Below are 20,615 nucleotides of genomic sequence, written 5' to 3' on the forward strand. Positions count from 1 at the left end.
GATACTGCTAGACCTTAGCCAGGACCTTTACACTCATCCAGTTCAGCCGTCTCTGTGTTATAAAACCTGAGCAAGTTACTGAGGCATGATCTATCCTTCACAAAACCATGCTGTCCCCCATACAGTATCTCATTTTCATCAATCAATTCCTGTATTTTTCCCTTGACTACTTTCTCCAAGACCTTGACAACGACTCCTGATATGCTGATCAGGTGGTAATTTGCAACAGTAGTCTTGGATCCTCCTTTATGCAGTGGAACTATTTTTCCCTCTTTCCAAAATTCTCTAGCCGCTTCACGTAAGACCCGTGCTGGTATACCATCCAATCCAACAGATGTATTCACATTAAGGTACTATAATAGACTATTCACCTCCACTTCATTCACCGCAATTCCCATATAAATAATGGTTCCTTCATTCCTTCAATGTCACCACCTGGATGATATACTCTTGCAAAGTGCTCACTCAATAATTCCACTATATCGACTGATTCAGTGACCTCCCTACCATCGGCAATCCTTAAAATCATTCTGCTGTGTACAGTTTTTCTTTTACTTGCAGCATATTGAAAGAACTGTTTGGGAATCTCTTTAGCTTGCATGGCTAATTTCCTTTCATAATCTGCTTTCAGTTTTCTTACCACACTCGTTACCCTTCTGGCCTGCGCTTTATACCGGTCATGTGCCTGCAGGTCACCTTTCTCCTTAAATTCCTTCCACAGTTGTTTCTTTTTTTGCAACTCAAGTTTTAGTGTTCTTCATCCAATTAACCCCTACTTGATTTACTATTCGGACTCTAGGTATACAGTCAGCCATAACCTCCTGCAAATGCTCCTTGACCTCTTCCCATGCCCTTAATCGAAAACTTCACACATTTAGCCACTTCCCAGGTCAAGACCCTATGATCACTCTCACCAATAGGTGGCAACATGGTCATATTCATTAGAGTCAAATTCTCAGATGCTATTACTAGGTCAAGCACTCTCTCGAACCCCTAGTATTTGCCATTACATGCTGTCTCAGATAGTTATCCCTTTGTAACTGAATAAAATCTAGTTCCTTCCTCACGTGTCCTCTCCTCCTTCCAATCAATGTTACCATAGTTGAAATATCCCCATAATAATTATCCTCCTTCCACTCATTTCATCAATTTGTCTATGCATACTATCTCCACCATCTATTCCATCACCTATAGACTATTGGGTCTATAGCAGCACCCAACTGTACATTTTGTTCTCACTTCACTCAGCAACATTTTTTCCAGTCTTCGCACACCAAATCCATTCAAATGTAAACTATCCATCTTGTACAAATCCTTTCGCCCATCAAACTCACTCCACACATCCACAAACTCCACACCACACCGTCTGCATTCATGGTCTGTAGTGTTTGTTGAGAACTCCTGATAAGTGTTATTTTAAGTTATCATTGACAATTTTGCTTGAATGTTACATAGTTATGTTTGCTTTGCGTATCTTAGTGTGTCTTTGGTGTTTCAATTATTAATTTGATAAAATACGATAGAAGCGAGCACATGGCTCCTGTAAAAAGGAAAATGGCGGCTAGTAATAATGGTTCGCTATCTTTGTTAAATAACTGTAACATAAAGGAGTTTATTCAGTGTACTATCTGCAAAATGTACGCTTTGCGGAGAGTGGTTGGAGTATGGTTAGATGATGATAATGGAGTGAATGTGTGTAGAAAACGTAAGGAAAATGAGGAATTAAAGTGTATTTCAGGTCGTGAGTGTGATAGTTTTGCAAATTTCAGAATGAAGATAATAGTGATATGATAAGAAATTACAAGGTTATACCAGAGAACTGTGAGGGCATGAATGTAGAAAGTGTGAATGATGGTATTAATACAGAGGAAATTAATGGTTTAACAGTTAATATAAAAGATGAGATAGATGCAATGAGTGAGATCGCATTGTTGAGCGGAGTGATACACAGAGCAAAATGGCAGCTAGAGCATATGCACAAATGTCTACCGAGCGTACCAGCCAATAATAAAAAGTATGATAGGAAAAATAAGAGTATGTTTGTGAACTTAAACAAAATGAAGGAGCGAGTGCTATATGGAGATTCGCTAGTACGAGGTGTGTTAGTAGAGAATTTGACAAAATCGTACCAACCGGGTGCGACCACCAAGGACGTAAGTGAGTCTATTAGAGAGCAAAAGGAAAGGGTGAAAGAAATGATAGTTGTGGCAAGTATGAATAATTTGAAAGGAGATAAAATGGAAATGATAGAGGACCTGAATGAATTGTACGAAGTAGCAAAAGAAAAGAGCGAGAGAGTTAGGATGATTAGTCTTTTGCAGCGGTATGATAGTGAAATGTTAAGAAGGAGGGTCATAATTGCAAATGACTTTATGCGTGGGTTATGCATGATGAGTATGCAGACCTTAGGGAAGCAGTTGAGTGTATGAATGAGTATAATATGCCCGAGCGAATAAGGACAACAAATCAGAATGGGATAGTTAGTATAAGGCATCAAGGTAGGGATGGGGGGGCTAACGGGGGTCTGCAATTCATGTACACTAATGCTAGGAGTATTAGGAACAAGAAGGAAGAATTTTTGGACTTGGTTGGCACTTCCAGACCACAGGTTATTGGCATTAGTGAAACATGGCTGACTGTAGATGATATAGCTAGTGGGATTGAATGTGATGGATATAGTGTGTTCAGGAATGACAGAGAGAATAAAATGGGGGAGGAGTATTGTTGATGATAGCTGATGAGCTGCAGCCAAGGAGAATAGAAGTTGAATTGCAGGATAGAGAAAAGAGCACATTTGAGGCCATTTGGTGTGAGATTGTGGCTAGCAGAACAAAATATACAACTGATTGGAGAGAGGAGAGGACACACGGGAAAAAGGAATTGGATTTTATGCGGTTATTAAGGGATAACTATCTGCAACAGCATGTAATGGAAAATACTAGGGGTCAGAGAGTGCTTGACCTAGTAATTGCATCTAAGAATTTGACTATAATGAATATGACCACATTGCCACCAATTGGTGAGAGTGATCATAGGGTCTTGACTTGGGAGGTGGCTAAAGGTGTGGAATTTACAATTAAGACAGGGTACATGTGGAATTATCGGGCTAGTAAGTATTACAAGCTTAGGAGTTTGATTGGTTCAGTGCCATGGCATGTACAACTGCAAGGGCTAGAAGTTGATAGTACATGGGAGGCGGTTAAGAAGTGTTCGCATGAAGCAATGGCTGACTGTATACCTAGAGTCCGAGTAATAAATCAAGTAGGGGTTAAATGGATGAATAACACCATTAAGCTTGAGCTGCAAAAAAAGAAACAAGTATGGAGGGAATTTAAGGAGAAAGGTGACCAGCAGGCACATGAACGGTATAAAGTGCAGGCCAGAAGGGTAACGAGTGTGGTAAGAAAAGCAAAAAAGGATTACGAAAGAACATTGGCCATGCAGGCTAAAGAGAATCCTAAACAGTTTTTTCGATATGTTGCAAGTAAAAGAAAAAATGTATATGGCAGAATGATTTTAAAGAATGCCGATGGTAGGGAGGTAACTGAATCAGTTGATATAGTTGAATTACTGAGCGAGCACTTTGCAAGAGTATATCATCCAGGTGGTAACATTGCAGGAATGAATGAACCAATAGCTTATACCGAATTGTGGTGAATGAAGTGGAGGTGAGTAGTCAATTGCAAAACCTCAATATCAATACATCTGTGGTATTGGATGGTATACTAGCTCGTGTCGCACGTGAAGCAGCTAAAGAATTGTCAGTACCCTTGACCATTTTGTTTAATTTGAGTCTCGGGTCTGGGTTAGTCCCGAGGGGGTGGAAGGAGGGGAAAATAGTTCCACTGGATAAAGGAGGTTCCAAGACCGCTGTGGTAAATTACCGACCGATTAGCATATCAGGAATCATTGTCAAGGTCTTGGAGAAATTAGTCAAGAAAAGAATACAGGATTGGATAAATGAAAATGGGATATTGTATGGGGGACAACATGGTTTTGTGAAGGGTAGATTATGCCTCAGTAACTTGCTCACGTTTTATAACATAGTGATGGCTGAACTGGATAAGAGTAATGGGTTTACAGTGATTCTACTGGACCTTACAAGGCCTTTGACAGGATACCACATGGAACTCTAATCAGTAGACTGGAGCAGATGGGGATGGATATAGGGTTGGTGAGTGGATAGAAGGGTGATTGATGGAGAGATACCAGAGAGTAGTTTATTCAGGAGTTGAGTCCAAAAGATGGCTTGTGACTAGTGGTGTGCCGCAGGGTTCTGTTCTTGGACCACTACTTTTCAATTTGTTCATCAATGATATAGGAAAGGATCTGAGAGGAAGTGTTCACTTGTTTGCTGATGATGCAATGTTGGGTAGAGCAATTGTGAGTGCACAGGATGTCAAAATTTTGCAGGATGATTTGGATAATTTGGAGGACTGGGCTAAGGAAAATGGATGTCAATTTAATGTGGCAAAGTGTAAGGTTATGCATTTTGGGCTGAAAAGATTAACAGCAGTATATCACATTGGTGGAACCATACTCCAGGAGATTGATGAGGCCAGGGATTTGGGGGTGTTGGTGGAGAGGGAATTGAAGTTTAGGGGGCACATTGCAAAAGTGGCTAAATCAGCTCATCAAATCACTTGGCTTCTGAAAAATACTTTAACAAGCAAAGACAAACAAGTTATTGTTCCTCTGTATCGAGCCTTGATAAGACCCCATCTAGACTACTGTGCCCAGATATGGGCGCCAGGGTTTCTGCTTGATAGGGAGGAGGTGGAGAGGATCCAGAGAAGAGTGACCAAGATGATAGCAGGACTGTGGAATGAACCTTATGTTGAACATGTTGAAGATTTGTGGATTTCAAAATTTGGTCGATAGGCGGAAATTGAGACATGATTGAGACATTGAGATATGATTGAGACATTCAAATTACTGAAGGGGTTCTATAAGATTAATCCAGAAGATATTTTTGATAACAGGACTGGTGGTGGGAGGCCTAGGGGCCATACATGGAAGCTGGGAAAGAATGTGGTTAGCAGGGGTGTTAGAGCTAGGTTTTTTACTTGGAGAGTGGTGAATGAGTGGAATAAGCTGCCAGAGTCTGTTGTGGGTGCTATGACCATGCATGAGTTCAAGGCGAGGTATGATAGATACTGTGTGAATGTGGAATAGTTGTTCTTGACATGATGTTAGGGCCTCCCTCGATGAGTCTGTCGACTCCTTGGAGTTGCCTGTAATAATAATAATAATAATAAAGTCATTTGCAATTATGGTCCTCCTCCTAAACTCCTCTCTGTCAAACCATGGCAATGGACTCACTATTCTTACTCTATCACTCTTTTCTTTCGCCACCTCTAATAATTCCTTTAAGTCCTCTTTCATATCAAATTTATCTCCTTTCAAATCATTCGTTCCCGTTACGACTATCATTTCTTTCACCCTCTGCTTTTGCTCTCTAATACTCTCACTTACATCCTTAATTTTCGTACCCGGTAAGTACGATTTAGTCAAACTTTCAAAATTCTGGATGCAGTGTATATGCATCCAGAATTTTTTTTTATGATAACCATAAGAAAAACCAAAACTGCATTGATAGTATGTAGCAGTTAAATGACCCTCACTGCAGAATTACACAACTATTATTATTATGTGAAGCCTCTAAGGACACATAGAGGGGAGGGGACTCCACTCTACAAAATTGCCTGACTACCAATTAATCCACCAACTACACAGAACATCATTACCATCATCTACACACAACACCATTTAATAAGCATAGTAAATAAAACTATTTTCCTCTCACTATTTCTTCAAAATTATGTGCTTTTATGTGTGGCAGTCAATAATAAAATAAAGTTTTGCCAATCAGTGTTATATAAAACTGACACAGATAAAGATATCACTCATACCTTTAAATGGCAGTAACTACCCATGGGTAGATGACACCAGTGCTATACTATAAGATAGTTCTAACAAAAAAAAAAGAACAAGTGTCCTACAAGCCCCACCCCAAGGGAAAAATAACATGCTGATGTGCTCTTAGACTTATTGTCTTCCAGATCTTTGGCAAATTAATACAGCCATGCTTGTTCAGGTTAGGAGAGTACTTCATAGCTCACACTGATTCTAAAAATAGTTTCATAGACCTGTAACAACTTCTGTATAGCAGCTATATACTTCTATTTAATCCTGTATAAATGAATATCCAGAGCCAGGGATGCCAGTCCTGACTTGCCATACAGATAACTACAGATGTAGTTCTTGTGCACACCAAGGTGGATGTTAACAGTTCTACCAGTCCATTCAAAGTAGGTCCAGCTACAGAAAAACAGAACTTTATACACTCTAGGATATGCAAAAGGATGAACTGATCCATTCCCCTAAGGATCAACCCAACCCTCATACACAATTTGTGGGGAAAATGGAATTATACAGACATGATGGACTGCATTTGAATGGCTTTGGAGTGAATAAACTGGGGAAACTTGCTAGATGCTTCCATCTTGCAGTGTGTGATGCAAGCAAGAAATCAGAAGTAAGAGATGAAGTGAAAGATCAGAAGAGTGGTAATGAAAAGACAGAAGTGCTTGGCAATGGAAACAGTAGTAGTGTGAAATGAAGAGAGAATTTATTATTATTATTCGTGACACCTCCAAGGAGTCCGAAGACTCATCGCGGGAGGACACCTATTGTACAACTTTCCGTCTCCACCACTAACCGATACTCTACTACCAAATGAATGCAAGGGAAACAGAAATGGGGAGGGGACCTGGATGGACAGGGAGACATGGCATAGGGGGAGTGGATGTTAGACATAGCAATGACTGTATGAATGGGGATGATCAGCATAGAAATGGAATAGATCGATGAGTGGGGAAGTTGAGACTAGGCAAGGGCAGGTGTGGTGGGGAAATCACAACCAACAAGTGGCTTGGGTAGAACTGTTTATAGACCTAAAAGTGAAATGCTGTTTATTTACAAATGTCAGCAGTATCAGAAATAAGGGAGATGAAATGGTTTCTCGAGTTTATTTGCTCCAAGATCGTTGAAATAAGTGAAGCACAGCTGAATGAAGATGATATCCTAACAGGAATATAAATGGAAGGCTACAGTATTTTTCACAAGGATAGAATGGACAAGAAAGAGGGAGGGGGGTTGCTGCCGATGATGGCAGGGGAAATTGACGATATCCTAACGGAATATAAATGAAGGGTACAGTATTTTTCTCCCTCAAGGGCTCACTTTAGTGAGTACGGGAGTGGCGAACCCGAGGTACCTGATGCTGGACCATACCTTATTTCATGTAATATACATCTGTTATATTATCTATAGGATGGTCCCTACTCTTATTTCTTTCTATCCTTTTCTTCTTTCTTGTTCCTTCCCCCCAATGCTATTAGAGCAATCAAGGGCTAGGGGTGATTTCTTTCAATGTTTCTACTTTTTTCATCTCTTCATGCATAGAAGGCAACGGGAAACCACTATGCTTCTACTTTTTCCCTAGTTTGGATGAGCAGTAAAGATCAAATGACGAGCGATGCACAGCAATGGTTCCCCTGGGTCCGGAACTGTGCAATTGGCTACCAGGAAGGTCACTTGTTCCCGTATGGATATGGACCAGATTGCATGTCAGTCATAATGACATCGTGGAATGGACTGGTTTAAGAATGATGGAAGCGACAGACAGAGAGAAATGGAGAAGAGTTGCTCATCTGCTGCAACCCTCTTGCTAGAGGATGCTATCGGACGACGACGACGACAGTATTTTTCACGAGGATAGAAAGAGGGAGGGGGGGGTTGCTGCTGACGATGGCAGGGGAATTATGTTCACATATGATAGATAAAAAAAAAGAGGGAAATGGTGACAATGGTTATGAGGAAGTGTGGTGTGAAGTGGAGGTTGACAGTAAGACATATTTAGTTGGATGCTGCTATAGGCCAGGGAATGTAGAGAGTGGTGAAGAAACGTCTAAACAACTTGCATTAGTGAACAAAGGAAGGGTGATTATTATGGACGATTTTAATTATGGTGGTATAGAGTGGAATGAAGAGACAGGATTTGGGAATAAGGAAAATGAATTTCTTGAGATACAACTATCTCAGGCAGCATATAAAGGAGGGAACGCAAGGATCGAGAGTTTTAGATTTCATCATTTCATTAGAGGATATAATTATGAATGGGGTTTCATACTTTCCTCCAGTTGATGGGAGTGATTCATGAATTGGGTTGTGGCAGGCCATATGCAGACTTATGTGAGGAAAGGATATATGTGAAAGTACAATAGAAGGCTGGTGATTAGGACATGCTCAGAAGACAGCTTAGAACTATAGCATGGAGTTAGGTAAGGAAATAAATGCTGCTTGGGAACTGATAAAGAAATACATAAGATCAATGTGTAAATGTATTCCAAAGGTCAAAAGGCTGAATAAGGCATATAAAATGGATGAATAAGAGGACTAAGCATGAAATTTTGAAGAAGAAGGCACTTTAGATAGTAGAAGATGAATAATGGTAATAATCAGTTACATGAAGAGTATGAAGAGCAAGCCAGGAGAGTGACTCAGTAAGGACAACAAAAGTACAGTATGAACAGAAATTAGCAAATCAGGTGAAAAAAACCCTAGATTTTTTAGATATGTTGGAAGTAGAAGGAAGAATGATTATGGTAAGATGATGTTAAAGGAGGGAACGGGTAAAATGGTGGAATAGTAACTGCTGCAGAAGACATTGTTAAGGTATTCAGTAATCAATTTATAAGGGTGTTTCATCCTCATCAGGGTGGAATCATGAGGAACTTAAGTATAGAGGAATGCTTAATTGTGATTGAGCAGGAAGTATACAAGGAAATAAATAAACTTAATGTCTATAAGGTGATAAAATTTGATTCCATATCACCATGCATCTTAAGGGAATGTTCCAAGGAATTGGCAGTATCATTGGCATGCCTGTTTAATGAGTTTTTACTAAACAGGCATGTTTCAACAGCACAGGTTTCAAGAGAGTGGAAAGAAGGTAAAATTGTATCCCTGCATAAAAATGGTGTGATAAGGCTATAGCTACAAATTATAGGCCAACCTATATATATATGGAGTTGTGGTGAAGGTACTAGAGAAAATGGTGAGAACAAGGATACAGAAATGGGTTGGTAATATCGGTATTATCTGTGATTGTCATCATGGATTTGTTAGAGGGAAATATGTTTCCCTCTAACAAATAAAAGTAAGTTAGAGGGAAATATGTTTCCCTCTAACTTACTTACGTGCTACAAGGTGAGAAATGTTTTGAACAAGGGAGATGCATATACAGTGAAATACTTAGATTCTGCAAATACTTTTGATAGACTGCCACACGACAAGCTGTTATATAAATTGCAATGGATGTGATTAGATAATAAACTTCTGAGTTGGATGGTGTTGGCTGTCATATAGGTATCAGATTATTGTATATGGGGGTGCAGTATCCCAAAAGAAGAAGCTCATTAGTGGTGTACTACAGGGGTCAGTTTTGGGACTACTGTTGTTCCATTTGTATATTAATGATATTGGGATGAGTTTAACTGGTGATATGCAGCTGTTTGCAGATGATGCAAAATTTGGGAGAGCAATGAATTTGTCAAGCAAATGTTATGGCCTTACTCATGAATAGATTGCATGAATGGGCATGTAAGTGGAATTCTTAGTTCAATGTTGCAAAGCATAGGGTTTTGAAATTTGGTAAGCAACGATGGGATGAAAAGTATACACTTGGAGGAGAAACTTTAAAGGAGGTAAAGGAGATGAGAAATCTGGCTGGGAATAGTGGTGAATAAGGAGCTGAACTTCAGGGGTCATATTGCACAAGTTGTGAAGACATCACATCGGATAATGCCAAAAACATAGAGGAATTGACATACAGAAATAAAAAGGTTATGATGCCATTGTATAAGGCCTTGATCAGGCCCCATATGAATTATTGTATACAGATGTGGTCACCGGATTTTCATGGTAACAAGGATATATTAGAAATGAGTCCAGAGAAGGGTCACAAAGATAGTAAGTGGTCTTTGGAATGTGGAGTATGAAGACAGATTGAAAGAATGTAAATTGCAAAGTCTCATTAATAGGAGGAGGAAGGGGATATAATTGAGACACGGAGATTAATCAGGAGTTATCAGACTGACGTGGAAGGGACTTTTCATAGAATGGAAGAGGGGAGGGTAGAACAAGAGGCTATCCATGGAAATATAAGGAGGGTATTGGCAGAGGAGTAAGGAGCAGGCTCTTTATATGAAGAGTAGTTGGTGAATTTAATGCACTGCCTGAGTGTTGTGAATGTAGACACATTAAATCAGCTTTGTGAGTGACAGTGTATACCGCCCACACTTCAGGAGCATGTTATTATTATTAATCTCCATGTAATCAACTGCAGCTTGGCCTGCTTTCGACATCCACCTTGAAGAGCACAAGAACTACATCCACAATCTGTATGGTAAGTCAGAATTGGAATACCAATGGAAGAAGAAAACAATTATGATATACAGAAGTTGCTACAGGTATAAGAGACTATTTTTAGAATCAGCATCAGCTATGAAGCAGTCCCCTAACCTCAAAGAGTATGACTGTAATATTTTCATATTCAGGTTTTCCATAGTTTGTAGTAATTCATGTTGAAATTTCTGGAATAAAAGCTACATGGAACTAGAAAGAAAATAAATAATTTAATAACTAAATTAAATATTTACACACCAAAGCCAGGAACACATAAAAGACCACATGACCTAGGAGGGGGGGGGGATATAATTAATCAGGGACCGTTAATCAGGTCTTGTCCACACACACACATCACACACTAATGTGTCGTGTGTATGCAAGAGGAATAGAAGAGGCAGAATCTGTTCACATTTTGTTTGAACAGATGGGGGTTGTAATCTTTGGGGAAGACAAAGTGGGAGACTCTCATAAAAAAAAAAAGTAGATGAAATGAAAGAGGAGGCAGTGAAGTTGGATCAGAGTTTCAAGATGGACTGCAAAAGGGTGTTGGTTAGCAGTGGCTCTTGTTTTAATGATTTTGGAGGAGAATGGAAGAATAATAGTGGCCAATTCAGCAGAGCACTGTCCATGAAAGTATCTATAGAAAAGGCACAAAGCAGAAACTCAATGTCTGTGAGAGAGTAATTGAAGGGGATATGATTTGAAGTTGTAATTTTGAGGGTTGTAATCTTTGAGGAGGGAAAAGTGGGAGCGGGGGGCTGTTCCAAAGGACACAAGTAGATAAAATGAAAGAGAAGGCAGTGAAGTTGGTTCAGTGAGTTTCAAGATGGACTGCAAAAGGGTGTTGGTTAGCAGATTTAATGATTTTGGAGATACTGTCCATGAAAGTATTCTGGATAAATTTGAGCAATCTCAGAGATGACTTTGGTGCATCATTCCAAATATGGGAGCAATATTCCATTGCTGGACAGATTTAGACTTTGTATAGAGTTAGAAGCTGTGAAGGTTATGAAGCAGTGTCTTGTGTGAAAAAGAACACTAAGTTTTTTTTTTGGTGACTGTAAAAGCTATAGTTGAAATGTGGTTGTAACAGGAAAGATCGGTGGTGCAGGTCAGTCCAAGAAGAGAAATCTGATCATGTTTGGATATCTCAGTATTACTGAAGGTAAGGGGAGGGATGTGAGCTTTTTCCTCCAGTCCATCTTGAACCTCACTGATCCTTGAAGTTTACAAGGTTTTTCCTTGCCCCACTGGGATATAGCTAGGAGATCTTAATTCAGGTCACTTGACATGGTAGATCTTGACAAGTGACAAATGACAAGAGAGAAAGTGTCAACAGAAGTTGACACTTTCTCTCTGCATGTAACTTTATGACTAATTTTATTGATGGTTACTGCATTTACTTTTGTTATCATATTGTTTTCATTATTGTTATTGTTTTATATTGCTTATTGTGTGATGTAAAGTCAAGCCTGATTTTCTTTTCTCATATATATAATGATGTTTGATTCATGATTTCTAGTGATGATTGTCACTTGGTTCTGTTGATTTCTTAGTTACCGGTGGGAAGTAACTTTTAAAAACTAATTAAATCATACACCAAACACTATACAGAATGAAAAGCATTTGGTGTATGATTTCCAGCAATGCTAGTCAAGTGGTTCAGTGGAATTCTTGTTATCACTGAGAGAGAGAGAGAGAGAGAGAGAGAGAGAGAAGCAGCTTTTATAAACTTACACCACTTAGTTCTATACATAGTCAACTGTAGATGGAGTCAAAAGAAAGAGAATTTATTTCATTCTTCTCTGAAATACTGAGAGCCAGGTTTTAATTGTCACATTAAATGCTTTATTTTTCCTAAACCTGATACCAATTTAATGTTCAAATCAGCTGCATGCAAAATCATGCATACATACTAGAGACACTCCTTTTATTGGATTAGTCAAGTTGCATGGCAATCATTTGAAGGGATAGCCACAACCAGTTGACAAGATTTTATATTAAATAAATAAATGACATAATAGAAGGTAGAAGTCTCCTCTAATATAGAAATTATCAGCATGGAGTTCAGGACTAATAACTGAAGACAGCATTAGATTTTACAAATGTATTTTTATCTGTCAATCTCACATGTCCTTTTGCCTGTTTCGGGAACGAAGAAACCCTGCTCTCCGTATGAGACAGCTCACTCATTCTAGATGGAAAAACCCTTACAGTGGTTCAAGTCCTAAATAATATTCGAATTCCCATTTCCAGCTGCTGGATATCGTAATGACTAAAACAGGGATGCTCTATTAATTCCCCCCAGTTACTTATGTAATTTCGGATTTTACTTTTATGTAGTTATATCAAACAAGTAGTTCGAAAGAACTACTCCATATGGCTATCACAGCTTTAAATGTCTGCACCTCATATACTTAACTAAATGTGAACGTTCACCATAGTATCATATTAGTTCTCAAAGTTTAACATATCGCAAGATAAATCTGGGTTTGGGCAATAATTATTACTGATATAATTATCATTAATATACTTACCTCTCCAATTAACAGACCCATCACTTCTTCTCTTTCTGTAGAAAGAGAATGATTTAAACAAACCATGTAAACATCTGCCGAAAGATAAACACAAGCAGTCGCCATTGTTAACTAAATAAAATGTGATTTTATGTTACTCCCAGTTGCTCTTTTACAAATACTAATAATTAAAACATTACCACTCAGTTTAACTTGACATTAGTATTTCTTAATTAAACAAACAACACAGTGAGTCTTAATTTTTTTTCACACTAGTGCAGGCTTAGACTGTAAACACAAACTCAAATATACACATATAGTGCATCTTCATATTTGTTAGACAGCTAACCGAATCAAAGACAGGACACCATATACCGGTGTTATTCTTTAAGAGATGTTTTTACCCCTTTTTTCTGTTATCCTTTTCATTTCTTTTAACGAGTTCCTGTATAATCTTACAGAACTCACGTTTGAACATAATAGCGCTAGGCGGAAGAGGAAAGACCATTAAAGAAAGGAGAATGAATGAAAGAAAGAGTAAATGAGAAAGAGCACAAAAGTGCCAGAACTGGGAAAAAAAGAGATGGTATTGTAAGAGATGTACTTAATGGTTGAGCATGTTTTACAGGTGAGAAGATAAAGAATGTTAGTGAAGCTTTAAGTTAGCAGAAGAAAGAAGAGAACGAATTAACTATTGTGGCAGGCACAAAAGATTTGAAAGGTGGGATGATAGAAGATATGAAAGAGTTGTTAGAAGAATCAAAAATTGAGAGTAAGAAAATAAGATTGCGAGACTGCGAGCTCGGTATGATAGCATTAGAATTGAGAAGAGCTATGATTGCCAGTCAGTCAGTGAGAAGATTGTTCAAGAGGAATGGTATGCAATTTAAAAATGTCTGGAGTTAATTCGATGGACATAAGAACCTGTATATGCCTGATGGACTGCACTTAAATAGTTTTGAAGTTAGGTGCTTGGAGAAAGTGTTGTTCAGTGAGAGTTTAGTAGTGCAAAACCAGGCAGGGAGAATATAGATAATGGGGATGGGGTTAAAGCATGTGTCTAGTTACTTCTGGGATGGATAAGTATGACTGCAGGAATGATTATGAAGAGCTGATTGTAGTTTCCCAGGGCTCGAATCTGAATGAACAGGTAATGACATTACGTAAGGCTAACTGTAGGCACATGGAAATGTGGAAATGCATACACAAGAACTCCCGAAGTATCAGAAATAAAGGAGAGGAGCTTTTAGCATTGGTCAGCTCAACTTATCAAAAAAATAATCGCATCAATGAAACCTGGTTGTCAGAGAATGATGTAGTTGCAAGGATAGAATGTAAGGATGTTGTAGTTTCAGAGAAGATAGAAAAAATAGTGCAGGAAGAGGGGCATAATTAATAACAGCCGAAGAAATTCAACAAACAACAATAGAAGATAAGGAAGATTGTAGATCTAAAGGAAATGGTTCATTTTAGGCTGTCTGGTGTGAGATAGAGACCAAGAGTACAAAATATTTTGTTGGTTGCTGCTATAGACCTGGAGGTTCAGAAGAAAATGCGGATAACACGCATCAGCAGATTAGCACAATGAGTGCATGCCAAGCAACTATCATTTGAGACTTCAACTATGATGATATAGATTAGAAGGAGTAAAGAGCATATAGCAAAATGGAAATAGAAATCATACTACAGTCACTAAGTGATAATTACCTGAAACAGCTCGTGATGAAAAGAAACATGGAAGCATCAGAAGATCAATCTGTAACTGCAGTAATAACTCTATCTCTAATCAGGGAAAGTTACATGCAGTAATGTTTGGGAGATTGCTCAACATGTGAAAACTTAAGTCAAGTCAAGTTTATGTGGAATTAAAAAGCTGCGTTCATGACAAATTTAGGAGGCAAGTTGAAGCAGTGCTATGGTATAAGAAACTACATGGAAAGAATGTCAGTGCATGGAAAGTGGTCAGCGATAGTTTTAGCGAGGCAGTATCAGACTATATATCCAGTGTCGGAAGGATCCGGTGAGGATTAAGAGAATATTGTAGATGCTGCAAAAAAAAAAGGAAAGAGAAAGGAAAAAAGTAAAGAAAAGAAACCACCGTGGGAGGAATATGAAGCAAGAAGTGACCGGCATGCTCAGGAGCAATAAAAAACAAAAGTAAGAAGGGTAACAAGTATGGTAAGAAAGGCTAAATTGGATTTCGAGAAAAAAATTAGCAAAGAAGGCCAAAGTAAATCCAAGCGAGTTCTTTCGCTACTTAGCAAGTAAGAGAAAGAATGATTATGGAAAGATAATTCTATTCAGTGCTGGTGAGAGGAAAGTGATTGAAGCAGAAGAAATAGTTCAGTTACCAAGTGACCACTTTGATAGAGTATATCATTTAGGTGGCGATTTTGCAGTTCAGAATATATACCAAGTCTCAGAAGGATAACTTGCACATTCGGTTAGCACACAAGCAGACAAACCGTCCATGCCCACTCAGTATATTGAAAAATATCAATGTGTAGATTATATAGCAGTGGCCATGGACAGTATGTCTGCTGGTGTGCTATGAGAAAGTGCAAGTGAACTGGAAGTGACTCTGACGAAGTTGTTTAATCAGAGTCTCAGCTCTGGCAAGATTCCAAGGGAGGGATAAGAGGGTAAGATAGTTCCATTACATAAAGGTGGCTCCATGACAGAAGTAGCAAATTACAGAGCAATTAGCATCTCTGGAGTTGTGGTTAAAGTAGTGCAAAAATTTTACTCTCAAAGTAAAATTCGAATATGAGTAGTGTCCTAGTACAGAGCCCAGGGATCTGTAATAGGACCACTACTCATTTGGTTAAAAGTAAATTCTTTCGATTACTTTTAACCAACTTTTTGCACTCATATTCACAGAAACTGCATCGCCTGCTGTAACCATGTTTTTTTTTGGGGGGTAATTAAATTTGAATACCTTTTTGAAAAGGGATAATAACATTTTTTATATTATTATTATAATAACATTAAATATTATTTAATATTATATAATAATATAATATAAATATAATAATAATAAATGACATTTTTTATATTATTATTATTAGTAGTAGTAGCCCAAAGACTCATTGAGGGGCAGCACCTATCCTACAACTCTCTGTCTCCACCAGTCAATTCATCAACTACAACGAATCTCAACTACACCAACGCCATCTACCGCCAACCACCACCACTAGTATTTTCATAGACAATCACAAACATCAATGCCCATGGTGGAATTTGAAACCGCAGCCTTTTGGCTGGAAAACCTCTCGCCTACTACCTATACGCAATACGGTTAGCGTATACGTAGTAGGTGAGGCCTTTTAATCCTATCTACCTTTTGAAGACTGAGTGGGCTGTTCAATCTCCACTGGTAGCCAATCAGAGATCTCTGACCCATGACTATCACTAATTATAATTGCCAACACGATGAAGAGAAGAACAAACAAGTGCTGCCATCTCCTGGTACCTACTCTAACAGGATATGTTATCGTCTGAAATAGTGTGGGTTCTACAATCGATTTTCCTGATTTTACAGGACGAAAAAACCGAGTTTCCGAGAGAAAAATCGCCGCTTGCCAGTGCCAGAGATCGATTAACTCGAACTACTCGAAGACTGGCTTTTAAAAGTTCCTCCAGTCAGCGACTAGACTTGCACTTAAGTCTACCTTCAGGCAGTCTACTGCACAGAACGCAAGCGCTACTTCCAGTGAGTTAAACAGGAATTCACAAGTAATGAAGAAAGTAATATAACATTTTTATTTTTGATTAATATTTGGCTCTTTTATCACAAGATGTGACAAAATTACGAAATGACAACAAATTTGATAAATTTGTTAACTTGTAAAATTTGTTTGCAAATTTTCTCTTTTTTTAAAAATTTTATGTGGTTTTTTACTTTAATCTTTTTGCTTTTGTTTTATGCGTTGTTTTTTGATTTTTTGTTACATTTTTAGCTTTTTTTATTATTTTTAGTTTTTTTGTGGTAGAAATTTTATTATTATTAAAAATGAAATTGTTTTTTTTGTGTGTGTGTGTGTGTGTGTGTGTGTGTGTGTGTGTGTTGAAATCCACTTGCTCGGAAGAAAATAAAGAATAGGGAATGCAGTTTAGTGGGACTGACCCACAAAACGTACTGCTGATACAGAGGTAATAACCCAGTCCAGTTCGCGACAATCCCTCGCCAATCACTATACTTGGTTTCCCCTCCAGTGACAAATTTGCAACAGTTATTATTTCGGGATCGTATATTAATACTGTATATTCCTTGAGAAAGAGATATGTCAATTAAAGATAATTAAAATATGTGAATATGACAAATCGTAGCCTTAATTATATTTGGGAAAAAAAATCAGCTAACGCCTTTTTGTTCCCGCATATGGAATGAACGATGCCGTTTTAGCCCTATCTAACGTTTGGAGACTCAATGGGCAGTTCAGTCTCCACTGGTAGCCAATCAGAGACAGCTGGCACAAGGCTATCACTAATTAATCGGTACGTAGTGAAGAAGGCGACTAGCAAGTGCCGCTGTCTCGTAGTATCTAACCCTAACACAATATTTTTATTGTCTGAAAATAGTATGGGATCGACTGCCGATTTTCTTGAGTTTCCGGGAGAAAAAACCAGCTTGCCCGTGCCAGAGATCAACTAACTCGGGAACTGGTCGAGAAAAGGCTTAGAAAATGTTCCTCTAGTCGACGACTAGATTCGAAACAAAGTCTTTTGTCGTAGAGTGCAAACGTCACTTCTACTGAGCTACTCATGCTATTAATTATATTTATTATTATTATTATAAAAAGTTCCATGGAGTCAAAGACTCATCGTGGGAGGTCCACTGTTATACACACACAGTTTATCATACTGTGCCTTAAATATATTCACTGTCTCTGCACACACCACACTCTCAGGCAAAGCATTCCAATCACTCACCACTCTCCATGCAAAAAACCTGCTCCTCACTCCCTTGCTCACACCCTCCTTATACAGCTTCCAGGAATGACCTCTTGTTCTCCTGCTATCCTCACCCATTCTGTGCAAAACCTCCCCGACGTTAATCTGGTAATAACCACTTAACAGCTAATATGTCTCAATCATATCCCCCTCCTCCTCCTTCTATCCACCAATTTCTGCAAATTGCATTTTGTCAATCTGACTTCATACTCTACATTCCAGAGACCAGAAATCACCTTAGTCAATCGCCTGTGAACTTTTTCCAACGCAATTTCATCTTTTTGAAAACCAGGTGACCAGATCTGTGCACAGTAATCCATATGTGCCTTGATCAAAGTCTTATACAAAGGAACCATAACATCCTTACTTCTACAAGTCAATGTCCTCTGCATCATTCCAATTATCCGCTGTGTTGTCTTCACTATTTTAGTAACATGTCCCCGAAATTTTAGGTCCTTGTCTACAATCACTCCCAGATCTCTCATTTCCTCTACCTCTTTCAAGATATTCGCACTGATTGTGTACTTTACATCCCATCTCTGCTTCCCAAATTTCAAAACCTTACACTTTGAAACATTATATTGACATCCCCACTTATTTACCTATTCAGACAGTGTATTCAACTCCTCTTGCAAAGCTACAGCATCCACACTACTCCTGATAGCTCTGCCCAACTTTGCATCATCTGCAAACAACTGCACATCACCATTCAGACCTCTCCAGATATCATTTACATACAAATTAAACAGAAATGGACCCAAAACAGACCCTTGAGGTACACCATTAGTAACTTTCCTCTTCTGGGATATCGCTCCTCCATAGACAACTCGCTGATACCTATCAGACAACCAATCTCCAATCCAGTGAACCAATCTACTGTTCAGCCCCATCCGTTGCAATTTAATTACCAGTTTGTCATGTGGAAATTTATCAAACGCCTTTGCAAAATCTAAATATACCACTATATATGCAATACTCTTATCCAACGCATTTGTCAGTTTATTATAAAAAAGTAAGCAGATTGCTAAAGCAAGATTTTCCTTTAGTAAATCCATGCTGGCCGCCAAAGAGTATTTTTCTGTTTTCAACCCAATTCTTAACTTTATTCCTAACTAACTTCTCTAATACCTGGACCACAACTCCAGACACACAGACTGGTCTATAATTCAAAGCCTTACTCTTATCACCTCCCTTATGAATTGGAACAATTTTACTCTCTTTCCACTCTTTTGGAACTTGATCCAGTGAGAGACTCATGTTGAAAAGATATACAAAAGCTGTTGTTAACTCTCTGGCACATTCCCTGGAGACACGTGGTGAAATAGCATCAAGTCCCACAGCCTTATTTTCATCAAGGCTATTCAATTCCTCATATATACCTCCTATTCACTTACTAATAGTTCCTCCTTCTTTCCCACTGCTTTCAAGTTCTGCATGATGTCACATTCACAAGAATGAAATACCTTTAGAAATTGCTCACTGAATATCTCAACTATGTCCTCCGCAGCGGTTATCATTCCTCCGTTTTCACCAATCAATCCCATCCTACCATAATCATTCTTTCTTCTACTGGCGACATATCAAAAAAACTCCTTAGGATTTTTTTTTGGACGCTTTAGCTAACTGCTGCTCATACTGCATTTTTGCTACCCTTATCAAGCTAGTCACCTTCCTCGCCTGCTCTTTGTACTTCTCATGCAACTGGTTGTTATATATACTCATTTTGTGTTTCTTCCATAATACCTTCTTCCAGATTGCATACCTTATCTCTTGATTCATCCATTTTCCACTCACTCTGTTTACCCTCTTGACCCTTGGAATACACTCTGATATTGCATCCACCAAATAGTTCTTGAGTATGGCCAAAGCAGCATTGAATAGATCCTTTCCATCTAGTTCCTCTTTCCAATTTATTATCGCAAGCTGTTTCCGGAGCTTTTCGTAATTACCAGTCTTATAATTCCACATATATCCCTTTCTAACAGACGTCCTCGAATGACCGGTCACCCTGCATATGATCACCTCGTGGTCAATCTCACCAACTCGTGGAAGATTTGACACCTCATCATCTGATGAGATGAGATGATCAAATCCAATACTCGTGTACCCTCCGTTACGTGCTGCCTAAGGTAATTATCTTTCAAAAACTCCAACAATTCATTTTCTTTACCCCCAGATGCAGTCTCTTGCTTCCAGTCCATATTACCATAATTAAAGTCGCCCATAATGATAACTCGTTTCTTGCTAGCTAGGCAAATTTGCCTATACATTTCCTTCTCATTACCCTCCATATTACCAGGTCTATAGCAACACCCAACTAAATATTTCATCCTGTCTACTTCTACCTCACACCATACGGCCTCAAAACCGTGACCACTATTTGCACCTTGCAATTTCACCTTTGATGGGCACAACTCATCTGCTACCATTAACAGTACTCCTCCTCCCTTTCTTCCCTGTCTATCTTCACGAAAAATATCTTATCCGTTCATCTCTTTTCCTGTCAGGATGTCATCGTCATCTAACCACGTTTCACTTATACCAACAATTTTGGGGCGAACAGATTCGAGCAAAGCAACAATTTCGTTCCCCTTAATTCGAATACTTCTAGCATTAGTGAATAAACATAAGAAATCATTACTGCTTCTACAAGTCCTAAGAACATCACTCCTG

At 38.6% G+C, this 20,615-nt stretch overlaps 1 protein-coding gene across 2 annotated transcripts in view; it reads right to left on the minus strand.

The window, feature by feature from the left end:
• LOC150102514 (lys-63-specific deubiquitinase BRCC36-like) overlaps positions 1-13,472 on the minus strand; it is a 143,928-nt gene extending 130,456 nt beyond the window's left edge. For both annotated transcript variants that reach the window (XM_090399200.1, XM_090399199.1), the window contains exon 1: positions 13,011-13,472. In XM_090399200.1, the coding sequence (XP_090255326.1) occupies positions 13,011-13,115 (105 nt within the window). In that variant the 5' untranslated portion in view covers positions 13,116-13,472. The remainder of the gene's footprint in view (positions 1-13,010) is intronic.
• Between the last annotated feature and the right edge of the window lie 7,143 nt (positions 13,473-20,615).

Source organism: Typopeltis vanoorti, chromosome 10, assembly GCF_054136105.1.
Source record: "Typopeltis vanoorti isolate ZY-2024b chromosome 10, IOZ_Tvanoo_1.0, whole genome shotgun sequence".
NCBI classification, from domain to species: Eukaryota; Metazoa; Arthropoda; class Arachnida; order Uropygi; family Thelyphonidae; genus Typopeltis; species Typopeltis vanoorti.